The sequence below is a fragment of the Pholcus phalangioides genome, unplaced genomic scaffold, assembly GCF_987345545.1.
Source record: "Pholcus phalangioides strain wild (caught in Gottingen) unplaced genomic scaffold, Ppha-v1.0 ptg000003l_1, whole genome shotgun sequence".
In the NCBI taxonomy this organism is placed as follows: Eukaryota; Metazoa; Arthropoda; class Arachnida; order Araneae; family Pholcidae; genus Pholcus; species Pholcus phalangioides.
In genome coordinates this window covers 17,988,891-18,007,070 of record NW_028301596.1, presented here as the reverse complement: position 1 = coordinate 18,007,070, position 18,180 = coordinate 17,988,891, and the positions used below count along the sequence as shown (strand labels likewise).

Sequence of the window (18,180 nt, the reverse complement as noted above, 5' to 3'; positions counted from 1 at the left end):
GAGCACAGCATCCGACCTGTCTCGTCAGCTATCTGCAACCACGGGCAGTTTCAAGGCAAACCGTGTACAGACGTTTGGGAGATATTGGTCTATATGCTCGCAGGCCTGTCAGATGTGTTCCGCTCACGGCAACTCACTGTCGGCAGCGATTAGCCTGGAGTAGAGAACATGCAATGTGGACATCGTCACAGTGGGCCTGTGTGATGTTTTCCGACGAGTCCAGGTTTAGCTTGCAGTCTGATTCACGTCGGACTTTCATAGGGAGAACGCCAGGTACCCGTTACCACCAAGACAACATCATTGAACGACACCGTTATGGTGGTGCAGCATTGCTCGTTTGGGGTGGAATTATACTGGGTTCCAGAACAGATCTGCATGTTCAAACCGGAACCACGAAAGCCCAAATTTATCGGGACATCATTCTGGAACAACATGTACGTTTGTTTAGGGTTGCCATGGGCGCAGAATTTGTGTTTATGGATGACAACGCCCGTCCTCACCGAGCAAACATCGTAAACGAATGCCTTGAATCTGAGGATATAACCTGTATGGAATGGCCAGCATTCTCACCTGACTTGAATCCGATAGAGGATGTGTGGGACATGCTTGGCCGATGAGTTGCAGCCCGTCAACCACCTCCTACATGTGTACCGGAACTTCGGAGAGCATTGCTTGCTGAGTGGAGTGATCTTCCCCAAGATCAGATCGATAATTTGATACTCAGCATGCCTAGGCGTTGTACGGACTGTATTTCATCATATGGGAAACATACAATGTATTAACCATCATACCAACCATGTAATAGTAAGTTTTTGTAAAGGAGATATTTTTTACAATTGCTCCAGGGAGCGAAAATCGTAGTTTTTATGAATGGTATAATACATACACCATCGTTTTTGTTCTTTATCTTGTGTTTAATAAATGGGCTTTATGAATAAGTAACGTTTGTTTTGTTTCTGAACCTTTATTTGCCGGAGCTGGCATTATCCTTAATTTATGGACATGAGTGTATATACAAGGTTCTATATAAGTTTTACAGGCCATCAATTTTACCACTAGTGTTGCGCACCACATGCTCCCAGCAATACAGAAGCCTTTGGATATTGTTGGCACTACCTAATCTCTGGAAGTGCGAAGAGAGAGCCACATACATTTTCGCATTCCCTTCTGGAGGCGTTCACCCATCTTGCTAATGTTCAGTAAGGTAATGCAGATGCACGGCAAGCCTCTTGCAGTCCTTGGTGACAAGTTGTCTGCTTAAAATTTCAAAAGACAGATGGCAACACTAGTTTAATATGTAACAAGCCCTCCTGAGAAGCAAAATTCATTTTCACAACATGCACATTTCTACATATGCTCTAGGGTTTTCCGACATGTTAGGTTGAGTTTCAGGTGGAACCCGATAGCTGTAAGGCTGTTCTGCGGAACCCTTGATGATAATGAGAAAAAAAATCAAACAAATTTTTGAATATTTATAAAAAAAGGGTCACTACTGCCATCTCATCACTAGGGCTGTCTTAAGAGTATCGTGGGCCCCAGGGCCAAGTGGTTTTTCGGAGGCCCTACCTGGTAAATCCTAGAAAATTTCAACCGGATCTTATTTTTGTGAGGCCCCGGGTGGGCCCATGCGTTAAGACGGCACTGCTCATCACGTCTCCGCATGGGCCCCTGAGACGATTATCTCATGATTTTTGTTTTCTTACTATAAGTTCATAATAGAGGAGCCCTTGGAAGAGTCTAACCTCAGGGAGACCCAAGGCCATAGAGGTGGTTCTGGTTCCCCCTTCCCCAAAATGTGAGAAAATGCTGGAAAAGATGGCCAAATCTGTTCATCACTTTGGTCCCCCTCTGAACAAAATTTGTGGCCGGGGGGGGGGGGGGGAACCCAAATATCTCAGGCTATGGGCCCTACTGCAGGATTTGGTGGTCATGGGTCTCCATGCTGTGCCCGATTGAACTTGAGGTTGGAACCTTGTCAGACTTTATTGGAAGGCATATTCACGAATCAAGAGCTTTGATTGTATCCATCACCCAAATAGTAGCTCCCATACAAGAACTGTGTCATATGCTTTAACTGAAATGATCTTGATGCTAATCAGTGAATCATGGAGTGTTCATTTCAATTGTCCAAGAATATCCCCGAGTACCAAATCAACCATCTGTTGTTCTCAATGTAAGTGCTGTGAACCCCCACAAAGGTAGGACTGGCACGGGGGTCTGGGACAAATCTCATTACTTTTATTTTTTACGCTACAAATTAACTATATAGAGCCCCCCCTTCACAAAAGATCTTGGGCAGGGGTGCTCATAGAACGAGAAAATTTTTTATCACCTGCACAGACTTGTTTCTCTGCACACAGAATTCTGATATCTGTAAGGAATGAAAAATGCCATGCTATAACTTTGATACACATAGTGAATTTTTTTTTTCTGCCCAGCAAAATCTCTGTGTACACAGAAACATTCTCAGTGGCGTTTGTCAATACAAATCTAATGCATAATTCAGGAATTTGAAAAAAATTTTACTCCCCCAAATTTTTTTTTTTTGGAGTGAAAATACTCCAACAAAAATTTTGGGTAATTTTTTTTATTAGAGTTACTTTTTTGTTTTTCCATCAAAAAAAAATACTCTTCTATTTGCAAATTTGCCTCTTAAAACTATGGGGAGAAAGAAGTGAAATTATCCTTCAAAATTGTTTTTTTCGGATAACACTGGATTCTCAGACTTTAAACATCCATATTTTGTAAACGCTATGAAAAAGTCTTTCTTAGTTACTTTTGTCAATTACCAAAAAACGGGTAGAAATAAAATTTTATCAGCCAAAATATGCCTTCTAGAAAATAACTGTGCAATACAGGATTTATTAATTATATTGTGAAACATCATTAAACTGGAACCCCTTCTGCCACCTGTCAGATAAAAACACAACTGTTATGATTGAGACTGGTGACCAGTTTTTGATTGCTGCGCCAAATGGACAAGTAACTGAGAAAGGCACTGTTTTTCAGTGTTTACCAAAATATGGGCGTATATCGTCTGACGACTAAGAGTGTTATTAAAAACAAAAATTGATTCCCGAATCACACATCTAAATAGGTATTGGCGAACATTGCTCAGAATGCTTTCATGTACACCAAGTTTTTTCTGCGCAGAAAAAAAATTCACTATGTTGTGTATAAAAAGGTATACAGCATGTTATTTTTTCATTCCGCACAGATATCAAAAATTTTTTTGAGCCAGAGAAACAAGTCTGTGCAGATGAAATTATAGAGAATGTGTCCACTATGTGGGAAATATAAAGGATCCTTGGGGTACCACCGAAACAAATTTTATTCAGCCAAGCTGTAGCAGGATTTTTCTTAAGCAAGCTGATATGTTTAGTATTTTTAAATTTCATAGATGGCAGCAGGGGCTCCAATGTGTAATGCTATTATTTATCAATATGCGAGAGAACGCGTTGATCTTGGTTATAAGAAATGTGCCTAACCTTGGACATGAAGACAAATGCACATGCATTCAAGGCCATGCTTCTTATATATGTTCACATCACAAGAGATGTGTGACACCACTACACAATAGTTGTTTTTCAATCAAAACAGAACTGCGCTTCCGGTGCTTTTCGATGGAACAGTGTTTTAATTATCAAGCATTGAGTGCTATTTCACTCATTTTGTTTCTTAATTGATAGAGGAAGATATGGCCTGATTCTTTAGTAAAGTACCCAAGGGCCATTTTAACGTATTGGCCCAGAAAGTCTTTTCTGGTGCTTAGGGGCATTCCACAGTAGTTAGGTCAGGTGCGATGATAAATATCAGGTGCCGCTTTGGCAATAGACCTGAGTTGTGCTCGATATGAAAGAAAGGTGCCGCTTTGGCAATAGACCTGAATTGTGCTCGATATGAAAGAAAGGTGCCGCTTTGGCAAATGTCTCATTTTTCCATGCAGAATTTCAACCAATTAACGAGGTCCACATAATTTTATTGGACCCCAAGGTGGATTTATAGTTTTATTACCTATGGGCACTATACAAATTTTGCTGCCCTTTACCCATTCTGGTCTAGTTTCCTTGAGACAACTGATTCCTACAAATTAGTAACCCTCCCCCTTTACACCATAAATATGCCTCTGTCTAGTTCACTCTTTCACACCCTTTAGGTCACTGTTTTCATCCTTCGCTCACATGCTTGTACTCTCTCTAGGGCAGGGGTTCTCAACCGGTGCTCCGCAGAGCCCCAAGCTATGTGTGCACCTCCCAGGTACCTTGAGAAAAATAGTATAAATCAGTAAATTTGATAAATAAATAAGAGGCCTACAAGATTTTCTGCCAAAAAAATTATGTACAAAACAGGGCTCCGTTACAGAAATTATAAACTGGATAGGGCTCAGCGAGTCAAAAAAGGTTGAGAACTGCTGCTCTAGGTTAATCATTCTAGTGTGATCTGGATTTTTAAACGAATGCATCTCGTTAGAGAGTTCTAAACAAAGAACAGCTTTGAGAATATCAGCAACAAAAAAGTTTTCTTCGAAAGCTTTCTAAGGGTTCTGGAATTTTTCCAGGGGTTCCATGGCGTTTGATCATGCGGAACCTTCAAAAAGATGTCACGGAACACCAGTTGGAAATCTGTGATGTACTCATTCGTTAGAAATTCCATAGAGGAATATGGATGAGGTGCCTGTTTGGTTTTGTAATAGCCCTTGTTGACACCATCGTGTATTACGACCTCTAGCCCATTGAATTTTCAACTACCCCTTGCTTCGAAAACAGAGTGGCACTAGTTCGATCGGCTCATCAACAACTGCTTTTTTCCTGTTATCACTACACACACGCAATGAGAGGGTGAGTTCATTTGCTCTAATCATTCAACTTACTTGTGGTCAAAAATGATATAGCTTAAATCCATTTTATGGTGTCGCTACACAAGGTGCATGTGTGGTTTAATGTTGTCCCATCTTTCGGGAAGCCTTCTTATCTCCTTGAGATGGGAAGCGGGGTGTGTCCGGTCCTTCAATGTTCAAGCACTGTGTTGTCACTATTTAAAAAGAAATCAACCCATATATAGACAGAAATAACACAACCAAGCTGTTTGAAGTGGTCAGGGTAGTGGTTTTTGTAAGCAGAGTTAGAACTACTGTTTAAAGTTCCTGTGAAAGCTATAGAGCAGTGATTCCCAACGTGGGCGTTGGAATGTTCCAGGGGGAGGGGGGGGGAGGTAGAAGCTACAGGTATAACATAGGATCCTATGGGTTAGATTGCGTTGGGGATGATGGGAGAAAAAAATTTCTCAAGGAGGCGGCGATGGGACAAAAATGGTTGGGAAACTATGCTATAGAGCAAGAGTTCTTAACCTCTACTGATTCGAAGGAGCCCCTTCTAGAGTGTAATTTCTATGGCACCCCGTAAGCTTCCCTCTTTCATTAATCAAATTGCTGATTTATTTTATTTTCTTCGAGTTGCTGCCCCCACCCCCTGGCAAATGCACATGGAGCCCCAAACGCTCCGCAGAGCACCAGTTTAGAAACACTGTTTCACTATACATCTCAGGAAGGTGGCAAAGCATATAGACAACAATGATATCGTCTCTCAGACATTTCAAAGACGGATCAAATTTCATTAAGTCAGTGCCTACCACACAGATCAAGGCACAAAGAATTCATTCATGTCAAAACAACGTCTGAATGTTTTCCTCACGTCTGTGCCCTTGCTCAAGCCCTGTATAATATATAAGATGATTGGCTACTTTCAGCCGCTGCCCTCCTAATGTTTTCTTCATGTCTGACCATCTGCTATGGCCCATGAAATCCACTTCCTGGCGTTTCGCCCTTACATCTGCAGCAGATATAATTGGAGGTTTAATAATATGTGTAGATCTCTGTGACAAGCGAGAAAGGCATCGTACATCTAAACGTGTGTGTCAAGTTGTTCCTTTTAATTCAATGCAAGAGTTGTTGCCGCTGGTTTAACTAGATATGTCAGACTTTAATTGGCTACTACTACTTGACTTGTACATGCACCTTATACACATTCTCCTGCGAAATTCCAAATGGATTGGTAAAAATGCTATGACAACATAATGTGTTGAAGAGCATCATGAGACGATGGGCAAAATAATTTTTCTGCAGACCTGCTAGGGCAAATTCTCAAAAATTTCAACCAGATCCCATTTTTAGGCGTCCTCCAGGTGGGCCCATGCCTAAAGACAATACTGCTAGTGCTGCCACCTGTCTTCCGTATCCTGAAGCTAAAATGGCAAATGGCTGAATTGTTATGGTATGTTAGTATTGTGTCAAAGGTCTGCCAATTTTTTTCACAAATGGCATCCAATTGGCTGTATGCGGGTCTGGTGGAAATCGGCTGTTGGAGTAAATTCAGGCATCTGCCATTTTCCACTTAAAAATACTGAAAACATATGGCAGCACAACTTGAAACCTGAAGAGTTGGGTTCTCATCACTTATTCGATTCCGAACCTTCCTGAAGAATGGATGAAACTAACTGGAAGTCACAGAAACAGTGCAAAAATAACATGAAACATGTGCAATAGGGTGGAACGAAAAAGGGTGTTTTTTCACTTTTTTTGGAAATTCATGTTGCCTTAGTATTCAAAAGATGCCTTTCAAGGTTTAAAGACGTTATACCAGAATCTATGAAAATATTTTAATATCTTGAGGTTCCTCACGGACCCTAAAGGTCGAGCAAAACGACTTTTCTAAGTGTACATTATAAAAATCTATGTAAACATTATATATATATATAATAAACCCTTTTTTGGGGGGATGGGGTGGGGACAAAACTATAACCATGTTCCAAATTATAAAATCAAAAAAAAAACATAGTTTGACGATAAAGGTGTCAGGAGGATGCCTCTATTACTTCCTCTGTTATCACACTTATTACATTTCACTTTTTTGCAAAATAGTCCACTTTTTTTTTTCGAACGATGGAAGAGAACTCCTTGATTTTACTCTGGCTTTAATGAAGCCTTCACGACTCTCGGTTGGTGATACAGCAATGGATGCTTCAGTTACGAGTCATACTCACCGTTCAACTGCGTGACACGGTAAAATTCGCATACAAAAGCAGGTTCAGATAATTTTTATGGGTCCATTTCCTGATTTTTTATAATAGGTGGTTCAGTCACTCGCACTTGATCACATGCAATTAGTTCAGAATAGTGCTTAGCAGAAAAGTTTATTTTCGGAACATGGAATGTACGGATTTGTGCTTCTGATAAAATCCTTCATTTCTAATTTTTAGAATTCTCTTGATTCTCAGTTTTTTGCCCGTACTATTTCCACAAGATATATCTGATCTGCACTTAAATCAGTGTTGTCACTGTCCATTATCGGAAGGTTATTAAAGATTGGTTTAAATATCACAATATATATATATAGGTAATCTTTCACAATTTTCCAAACTTTTTCCGATATCACTTTGAAGCCCGTGTGGATTGATGGAAAATCCATCTAGATGCTTCACAAGATGCCTTAGAGGTAACTCATTGAAGTGGAAAAAGACAAATAAGCCATTGCAAGGGATGGCCTATTTATTTCTCTTAAAATGGGATACCATTTTAATTTTTCTTTGTTTTCTCATTGTTTTCCAATTTCTTCATTATTAGGCCATCTACTCGACCAATGACCATCTTGCGTATACTTCCTTGATATTGTAAGAAATCTCGCTCTAAATTTGGGACCTTTCTCAACTTGTCACACTTCAAGTCTTCAGAATCACATTTGCTTGCTGCAATGTCGAACAATTTCTGTGCTTCGCACTGAACAGATTTCAAGTTCAATTTGAAAGTTTGAGAATCTTTCCTTGCTTTCATCTTTTTCTCAAGATTCTTGTATTTACAGTAAAAGTCTTTGAAATTTTTGCATATCTAGTGGTGAGAAACCATAGGAATTGAAGCAGTTTTCCAAATATTTTCTATCTTTGGCACGATAATTTCAAGAATGTCTGCAATAGCTGAATCTTTTCTTGATTGTTGTGCCTTCATATTGCGTTGAGTCAGTAAATAACAAAGCATAACATCGCCATAGGTGGGCAAGACCCGAGAATCCAACTCTTTAGGATTTCCTAAATGTCAATAAAAGCCTGGTCGTCATTTTGACTGCTATACACCCTCTCAGTTAAGGAGTAAGATTGCAGATGAATACTGGAAACAAGGGAAAAACATCCAGTTCACTCAACGAATCATGTGTTCATGGGAATAGGAAAGCCTCCTCCGCAGTGTCATGTTATAGAATTCCACACGTGCGTAAAACTTTAGAGGCGATGAGGAACCTCAAGTAGTTTGAATTTTGGGGAAAAAAATTAGGAATGGCATTTCTTCACATAAAGGCATATTTGAAATTCTATTACAATAGCAATTTCGAAAAAAAAAAATTTTGTTCCACCCTAATGTACAACCCTGACAACATGATGAATATGTTAGGGTCACACATGTGTGTGTGTGGTTCCAACATGTACTTATTGTTAAAAATCTTTCAGAGGAATGTTCTCAAGGGCCATGTGCCATCAATCAAACAATAACGTGGTTATTTTCAACAACACTGTTGGTTTATTTATTGTGGGGGCATCAGGAAGTGAATTTCACTGACCTCTGCCTAAAAGCCAGGAAACTGCATAAATTCCCTGTACTTGTCTATGTCACAACAATGACTTTACAATCTGATACAGTAAAACCTCTATTTTGTGTTCATCTGTGCAAAAAATGTCCATAAAAAAGGGGTGACCGTTAGTCAGGGGTTTGAAATATATACTTTTGTTATACAAGGGAAAATTATTATTTGACCATAAAACAGGCGTGTTCATAAAGAGGGGTTTTACTGCGCACACACACACAATCATCAGCACAGGTTGAGCATGTCTCAGACTTTGCTAAGTGTAATTTGATTTATTCAGGGTGGGTCAGATTTTTGATATGGAAACAACTAAAATCCTATATAACGATAACTGCCTGTATGACAATACTTTTTTCAGGTCCCGATGCACCTCTCGTATTAATATCTTTATCTTTATCTGAAACCGACTATAGCTCAGGCCTACCACAATGAAGTGATTTTCTGCCCTTTACCCAATTGGGTGAGCTATAGCAGTCTCATATTAATATACAGGGTGGTCCGGAACTTCACAGACAAACTTCCAGGGGGTGATTATACACATCAAGACAAATAATTTCTGTAATGGAAGCTTCGGTCGAAACACGATTATTTAGTCGGAAACAACCTAATGGACCTGTGACATGGCCTGCATGCTCCCTAACCCTGAATCTTCTGGATTACTCTTTCTGGGGCCACATAAAGTCATTCATTTATGACAGTGAATGTGACAGAAGAACTTATTGCTGTTAACAAGATTAACTCAACACCAGACCTCTGCGAGTGGGTGTGCCATTCCTTAATTCACCAGTGTCAGTTTTGCAATAATACCCTTGGACGTCACGGAGCAGCTACTGTGAGCGCTTATATAGCCTGTTACATTAGTATGTTTAATTTTTTCTGATATTCCTGAACTGCAGCTGTTTGTGTTCTTCGTTCTCAGATTCAATAAATGTATTTCAACCCAAGGTTCCATAGCAAAAATTATTTGTCTTGACATGTACGATCAACCCTAGAAATTTGTTGGCAGAGTTCCGGACCACTATATATTCCATATATGCAATGCTAATTTTTTTATAATGACACATTTCATGGGCCTTCGTCGAGTATCATTATATAAGCATTTCACTGTATATATGACCTATGTATCATAAATCTGGTGTCTTTATAAAGTGGCCAGTGTCTGAACTCTGAGCAATGTAGTCCATTCGGCAGAAAAAATACTTCTCTAGTGGCAACAGAGAAAATTTATCATTGATTTGCTCTGCACTTTGAAACACTGACGCAAAATGAAATGACAGGAAACAATTTTTTTTTCTAAATTACACTTCAGTGGTTTTTTTTGTTTTTTTTTCATATTATACCCACAAGAAACGAGAATTCAAGTTCTTTAGAAAACTATTTATGAAATGATAAATGGTAGCTTCTCTCACACAGTGACAATCATCATCTCAGAGATGCCGACATTCTGACAATCGCCATGCCTATAAAAACATGATTTCACACTTTCTCTTCAAGTGTTGAACCTTGACGTCTTGAACGAGACTTGGAGAACTTTCTTACGGAATGTATACCCATTCAGTTTTTGTACAGCTTCATAAGCATCATCATAATTGGCCATGTTGACGAAGCCAAAGCCTTTTCCTTTCCTGGTTTTTGGATCTTTCGGGATCGAAACACTTTTTACTGCTCCGAAGGGACCAAAAAGCTGCCAAAGAGCATTCTCGTTTGCATCTTGAGCCAAACCATACACGAAAAGTAGGTACTCCCTGTCAACCGATCTGTCTTGCTTTCCTCGAGAAGGAGGAGGAGAAGGAGAACTCTGTCTTTCTCTCGAGCGGGAAAACCTGGATAATAAAGTTGTAATCAAAACTGGATTAAATACAGAAGGTGCTTTCCAGTTATGAAAATGAAAACTATATTTTTCTACAAAAGCGTGTAGGTCTAACAAGTTCCTGTACCATATTAACACTAGAACAACGAAAGCAGTCACTTTGACCTCAAAGCTACTTTGATATGTGATTACACACACGGTTCATCTCAGGTTATCAAAGTTTCATGATTTCTCATCTTCTAAAGGGCTTCAAGTTCTTGAAATATAAATGTTCTATGTTTTTTAGTTGAGTGGTAAAGTGAAGTTCTACGTAGAACGACAGTAGCGGTCATTTTGATCACTATGGCTAAGATTTTTATGCCCTAAAAACTAAGAAATACTCTATAAAAAATGCATCTATGACCTTAAAAAACTAAATATGCCCTCTATAAAACGAAAAATATGTTTTTAAAAACTTTTCAGTCCTATCTCAGATAACATTAATTTTAGCGAAATAATACAATGAGAAAAGTTGATGCAGTCTTAACTATTTTATTTTATTTATTTAATATTGCTTGGCCGAGGCCTATACAAGGGCATTCGGTTGTGAAGTTTGACAGAAAAGACGGTTAATGTTACGAAAGAAATTGGAAACTGTTGTACAATCAACAATGTTTGGTGGGAGGCTGCTCCAATCAGTTATTGTTCTTGGAAAGAAACTAAATTTGAAACAATCAGTGGATGCAAAGATGGGTTTCAATTTTTGGGAATGGTTCATTCTACTGGAAAAGTACGAAGCTGGAGTTAGAAAATTTAATTTAACGCAGAAAGTGTCGAAGCTGGAGTTAAAAAATTGGAAGCGGGGATATGAAAATGGCCATGAAGGATTTTGAAAAGAAAAGTTAATTGAAAGATATATCTATGGGTGAAAAGCGGTTACTTATTGTGTTGGCGCTTGAGTTCAGTGACGGAGCAGAGGATGACCAACAGTTAAGAATGAAAAGGGAGGATTTAATTTGAATATATTCTATTTTGTCTATATTGGAGAGAGCATGGGGGTCCCAGATATCACAGGCATATAAGAGTACAGGAAGGATATAGGTTTACAAGCAGAGATGTCTGATATGACAGGTGGAGTTTCTAAGGTTTCGATGAAGAAAAAAAAAAGTTTTCAGAGACACTTATGAAACACGTAATCAACATGGAGGAGGTTCCAAAAACAATTACACCCAGGATTAAGGAGATCGGCAGAAATAACTACACCCAGATATAATAGGAAACCTCATTGATTAGAAAATTATTGATAGAGTAAGAAGAATCAAGAGAGAGAGTATATTGCAAGTTTCATAAAAACTGTTTTTGAAGAACTAAGGGGTAATTGCCAGTACGATCACCATTCGAATATAATGTTGCGATTGTTTTAAAAAGATGCTTGGTCAGATTTGTTGTGCACTGTTTGGTAGATGGCACAATCATCTGCAAAGAGTCTGATATGGCAATTAATGAAATTAGGAAGATTGTTTATATAAATCAAAATAACATTGGCAAATTATATTTTGAACCATTACTTATGAACAAAAATTCTTTGTTATGCTAACCATTATGAGTACCACAAAATCAATAACACATACCTCTTTCAATATTTACTTTATTTTTTTTTTACAGTTAATGCACCAAGCACACGCACAGAAATTGTTTAATGTAAAAACAGAAAATAAAATTTTCAGAGCAAAAATTTTTCTTCTGAGTCCCCCCCCCCCCCCCCCACAAATTAGAATTAATGTGCTGCTGTCTATAGGTAAAAATATCTAGCCAGTATTTAGCTTTAGCAAAGAATGGCAAAAAAATGCTGAAATGGACAACCTACTTATGCAAATATTAATATTGAGAGAAGAGATATTTTATCATGTTATTTAATTTTCTCCAGTACCCATTCTGTACCATTCAAAGGTGCACTTTTGAAAAGCTGGTTGTTGTATGTTATTCAATTCATTTAGCATTTCTATAGATCTCTGAATGTATACTGCATTCCATTCACTGTTACGATACGATATTGCACGATGAAAATATTTTTATTTTACTATTTTACCCATGAACCGGGGGGGGGGGGGGGCTCTAGTACGGGATAGAAATCTATGTTTCTTCACACTTTAAATTCTCTGTAGAGGGAGGAAGCCCCCTCCCCCACCAAAGACCCCATCCTAGGGTCCCTGCTGGGTGATGTTGAGGAGCCATAGCATGCTTTCAACAGAGAAAAAAAAATTCTACAGTTCGTAAGCAGAAAAAATCCATACATAAAATAAGTCCTAAATACCATATATACAATTAAAATCATGGACAAAGGAAATTTCTACGAAAAATTTTATTACTCTACTAATGAGTGTCGTTGATGTTTTCGACAAAATGAATTCATTCAGTGGACAATGTGATTGGCATCGAAAGCTCTCTTACGTATGCATTTTACATAGCTCAGGATTTGGCAGCTCTTCAAGGTTTTTCAGTCAGCACAAGCAATCTCTTTGCAAATTTCTCAAGTGTATTATATTTTAAACCTTGTCAGTGGACTGTCAAGTGAAAATGAAGCCACAAATCAAAAAGTGCAAAAAAACATATAGTCACACCTTTTTTAAAGCAACAAAACACTGGATTAGTCTTTGTGATAACCAGCCATTTTGTCAAAAATTAAAAAAATTGTGCATGAACAATGGTTTATCACAATAATAAGTAAGAGACTGGATAGATACTTTTTTTAGAAGTTTCCCTAAAGAAAAATGATTTATGTTGATTTATTCCTATTGCAGTCATTTACAGTCGTTCTATGTGATTTGAAATTCTTGTTGTTCTAGTGTTAAGCAGTATCCAGGCCAGCTTTCTAAAACAAAACAGAATGAGCATTCCTATACCTGTTGCCTCTGTCTTCATATCGATCATCTGCAAATCTTTTAGCTGCGGTCTCTCCCCAAAAATCATCATCACGATCCGGAGAACGCTTTCGCACTGAGTTAGACCTAAAGATAAATATACACAATTGTCAACAGAGTTTTATTAGATCATATAATATTACTTGTTTCTTTCTTCGAAACACAAAAAACTTGACTGGACTCTTACACTGATACACTCTATTGTCATTCCATTCCACAAAAAAGAAAAAAAAAATACATACAACGGTTGTGCGGAAAATAACAATACTTTTTCCTAGTGTATTTTGTCATTGGAATGTTGAGTCTAGCTTGAGAAGCAAGAGTTTGCAATGGCAGCACAGGTTCAAATCCCACCAATTACTAAGTGCGCTCTGTGGTACTTTTTAATGAGACCTTCCATTCACAAAAAAAGTGTCTGCGCTTATGGGAAGTGAATGAACAAAATGTAATTATATGAAATGAATTCTCTGGAGGTAGGACTTATTTTCATGAATCAAAACAATAACCATCAGTAATGGTGCCATATGCATTCATGAAATGCCAAGAAACTCAAAACCTTTCAAATGTTGACGAGTGACATCCCCCTTTCAGCAAATGTTAGATGCACTTCTTAGAAAGATTCATGTGGTATGTTTCGACCCATATGGCCTAGACATTGTGCCAGCAAGTTTCCCATGTTTCTTTAATTACATCTTAGAGAGAGAGAGGGCAAGGGTTCTCTACCTTTAGGGCAGTGTAGGCCACTTCATTGGTTTGAAAATGTGCCGTGGGCTATTTAATTAAGTGATCTGGAACAGCGCTGCAGGCTACTATGTGCTGCATGTCACTTCAAAAGCAGATTTACAAACTGAATAAAGACTGTCATCAATAAAAAAGTAGGCCAACCATAAGTGAACTGTAAATATTTTGTAAGTGATCTGGAACTGAGCAGCAGGTTATTTGAGTGATCTGTAAATATGTAGTGGGTTACTCAAGCAGTTTGAAAATTAACCATGAGTCAGTAAAGTAAAAAAATATATTTTTTTATTAAAATAAATTGACAGCTTATTAATTTAAACAAATCTTGTTAATCATTAAGAATGCATATTTTCATATCACTTACCTATTTTTTTCATTAAATCTCTCAAATTTAGCATTAATGAATAAACTATAAATTAACAATAAACAAACAAACTACAAGTAAAAATATGAACACAAAATTCTGTTTATGTAACATGAAAAGTCGTTGAGTCCAAATGAACTTCTTGAATCAACATTTTTCTTGCAGAGAAAAGAGCTTTTATTCACGATCCCCCCCCCTCCCACACACACACACCTCTTTAAAGTGAATGCCTGGTAACGATTCAGTATCAAATATGATGCAGTGTTTCTCTTGATTCACTCAATGTACAACAATCAAAAGATCATTCAGCATCAACTAAATGAAAAACATTCTGTTAACAAGATTGTTTCTTGTGCAATTGATGAATTTATTACATTTATCACAATGTGTTTCCAACTTGCATGATGTTGCTCAATAATTTACACATATTTATTCTTCCACAGATTTAATAAATTTTGGTAAAAAACAAGCAAACACTTTATACTTTTAAATTTATAACATTTCCTTATTAAAGTCCAACAATACTTATGTTGGTACAATATCTATTATTTTAAATCGGTAATTAGGGGCATAAAATTCAAGGCTTTACACAAAAACTCTTAATTTCTGCTTTTTCTTCAATAAAGGGAACCCCAGCGCCCCATGGTAATGTATTGCAAATGCTTATTGCAGTTATATCTCTTTAGCTCTCATTTATCTCTTTTTTCTATCCACAAAATATAGAAACAGAACAGCTATCTTTCTGCACTATATCTAAGAATTAAGGGCCACGTCTATATATTTGCCATATCTATATTTTTTTAATTGACAACATTCAATAACATGTGTACCATATTAGGTTACATTTACTTAAATATTATTGATTGAAGTTAAATAAAGCAAAAATGGAATTTAAATTTTGTGATTTGGTAATAATCAATGATTATTTTAAAAAATCAAATGATTTAATTTAGAGTACCCTGTCTGGGACTGCGTTGTGAGTCACTCAAGTGATATGTAAATGTACCCTGGGCCACTGAAGTAAGGTGGAACAGTACCACAGGTAACTTAAGAGGCACATTTCCAGATCACTTGAGTGACCTGCAGCACACCTGAAGATCATTTTTTTACAAAATTATTTTTGAAGTTGTGGACCACATCAGATGACTCAGAGGGGTTGAGCTTTAATGAATTAAGAGGAAAGACCATACACATGCATGATGATCACAGAATAAAAAAATGAAGTTAACATGTAGTTCTGACAGCTGGCAGCTAAATTTTATGATACTACAATACAGAAACTAGTACCCAGACAAAATAAATGTAGGAACAATGGTGGCAATTATGCAGTAATGATAACAGTAATGATAGCCTCCGTTCTCTCAAACAAAAATATTTTGAATAAATAATAGACATTGTATTTACTTCCCGAACACGCCCCCCCCCATATGTATTACTATTTCAACCACAAGATTCGACACCTCCCATGCCTAACACCCTCTGCATGAACATGTGACGCTCACATGTGATATATCACGGAACATATTTCATAAAATTTACTTTAAAAAATATCAGCTTCACTTTTAAAAAATTATATAATAGTGGTATTAAAAAAAAGAATACTCACGTCGATTGCCTGCTTCGAATTTCCTCTAGTTCCCCCCTAATTCTTTCTCGTTCAAATCTCTGAAGCTCCTTCTCTTGTTGAAGAACTTTGGCCCTTTCTCTTTCAAGTTCTTCTTTTTCATACCTACAAGCAATTTGCAATTCAGTACATAGTGGAAAGAAAACATTTTTATGCAATCAATGACTGTGGGGTATCTATCAGGTTAAAAAAAAGAACTATTTGACAACAAATTTTTGACTGTTTTAATTTGTAAGTAAACAATTTTTTGTTGGTTTCTGAAGCCAAAAACCTGATGCTGATGCCCTATCACACATATTTTGAATAAACAGCTCTATTTCATTTAGTAAATTGAACACAGGTAATCAGTAGTTCAAATAAAAGCCGCTGTGGTGGTCGAGTGGTCATAGTGACGGACTCGCATCGTGGGGATCCGGGTTCGAGCACACCATCGCCACACTGGTGGTGGTCGGCTAAAGTTGGCTTTCTGTGGTTCCCAACTTCGAGGCGCAAATGCGAGCTGATCTCCCCGTTAAAAAGTCTTGCCACAGAGAGCAACAGGCCTACAAATAATAGAAATATTCAGTCACTACACATCACTCACTTCACTTCTGAGATATAGATGGCAGCACTGAAAAATCATACACAACACTAGATACGCACTCAGACTGTTAGGTACACACACTTACAATTCCGGCACAACTCACTAGGTAGTAAATTGCCTATGGCGATAGACCTGAGTTGTGCTCAGCTTGAAAAAAAAAATTCAAATAAAATGGACTACAAAATTACATACAATCTGTTCTAATCTACTTTGTATGTCAAAAAATTCAAAATTTCAAATTATTATCAATATATATTTTTAAATTATAATAAATCAGTGTTTAAAAATAAAACTTAATACATAAAAAAAGGAAAAATTTTGAATAATATTTTGAACACAATAAATTTCTCATCATGTTATCAACCTATTGTGTTCAAAATATTATTCAAAAACATTTATTTATGTTTATGACGTTTTTTTATAGTTTTTGACAATTTAAACTAGTTTTTGACACTTGTTATGTCAAAAACTGGTTTTTTGACATGACAAGGGTTGGTTTTTTGACATCAAAAACCCAACCCTGATTATCATTTAACTGAATCTCCTCATTAATATATGATATGAACACCAGTTGACTATTGGAAATATTGAGATACATTAACGATGTTGGAAACTAATTGTTATTAATTCAACTATTCGAGGAAAGGAAATCTAACCGCAAAAAATTTTTTAAAGGGAAATAAAAGTTTGCTTCAAGAGATTCAAAATATACAAAGTAAACTCCTGGTATAGAGAAAAACGGTGTCCCTCTATGGCTGTTCATACAAAGTATGATAGGCTGGATACCAAGGGGGAGATAAAGGTGAAGTTAAAAAAAAAATGTATATGCCTCTACACATTATAACAATAAATTTCCCTCGGTTTGCTATTCTTAATTCTATGCACTCACTTTGCACTTATAACGTATAATTAGCTGTACTTCAATCATTAAAATAAAATAAAAATGTAGAGGTGATAAAAACGTGCAGTACCTCAAGAGTTCACGTTCTTTTTCAAGTCTCCTGGCTTCCTCCCTGTTTCTGCGCTCCAATTCTCTCTGCCTATCATCGTCATCAGGCTGTAGTAAATTTTGAAAATTTTAGTGTCATTAAAAAAGCATCATAACACACAGACAAATATTTTAAATACAAAAAATATCTTCCTTATCAGAGCGTTATTAAAATAAAGCTTAGAGCAGTTTATTAACCCATTTGCAACCTCCTTTGGAATTTGTTACCTATACAGTATTACTATGCATCGGTAAAGAAACACGTTTTTACATGGTATGTGAGTAGATTATTCTGCTTCATAATGTAAATGGGTTAATTTAAGTTACACAATCTATATCACAAATTAATGCTATTACTGAACCATACATACAGTTTGTATAAATGTTCTTCTGGGAAATTTTCAACAAATTTCCTCAGATTTCCTTTTGTAAGGAGGGATTTCTATTTTTTAGAATTAAGATGGGAAATTAAAGTAATTTGTTTAACGTAACAATAACATTCTTTCAATGTTATAGAACAATAAAGTTATATTGTATTTCTCCCATATT

At 36.9% G+C, this 18,180-nt stretch overlaps 1 protein-coding gene across 1 annotated transcript in view; it reads right to left on the bottom strand.

Annotated features, from left to right (window-relative positions):
• Positions 1-9,986: 9,986 nt before the first annotated feature.
• Positions 9,987-18,180, bottom strand: part of LOC149088204 (uncharacterized) — a 26,847-nt gene continuing 18,653 nt past the window's right edge. Inside the window, exons 7-10 of the mRNA XM_089245493.1 lie at positions 17,615-17,700; positions 16,043-16,165; positions 13,317-13,421; positions 9,987-10,447 (exon numbers count right to left, since the gene is read on the bottom strand). Of these exons, the coding sequence (XP_089101619.1) occupies positions 10,114-10,447; positions 13,317-13,421; positions 16,043-16,165; positions 17,615-17,700 (648 nt within the window). The 3' untranslated portion in view covers positions 9,987-10,113. The remainder of the gene's footprint in view (positions 10,448-13,316; positions 13,422-16,042; positions 16,166-17,614; positions 17,701-18,180) is intronic.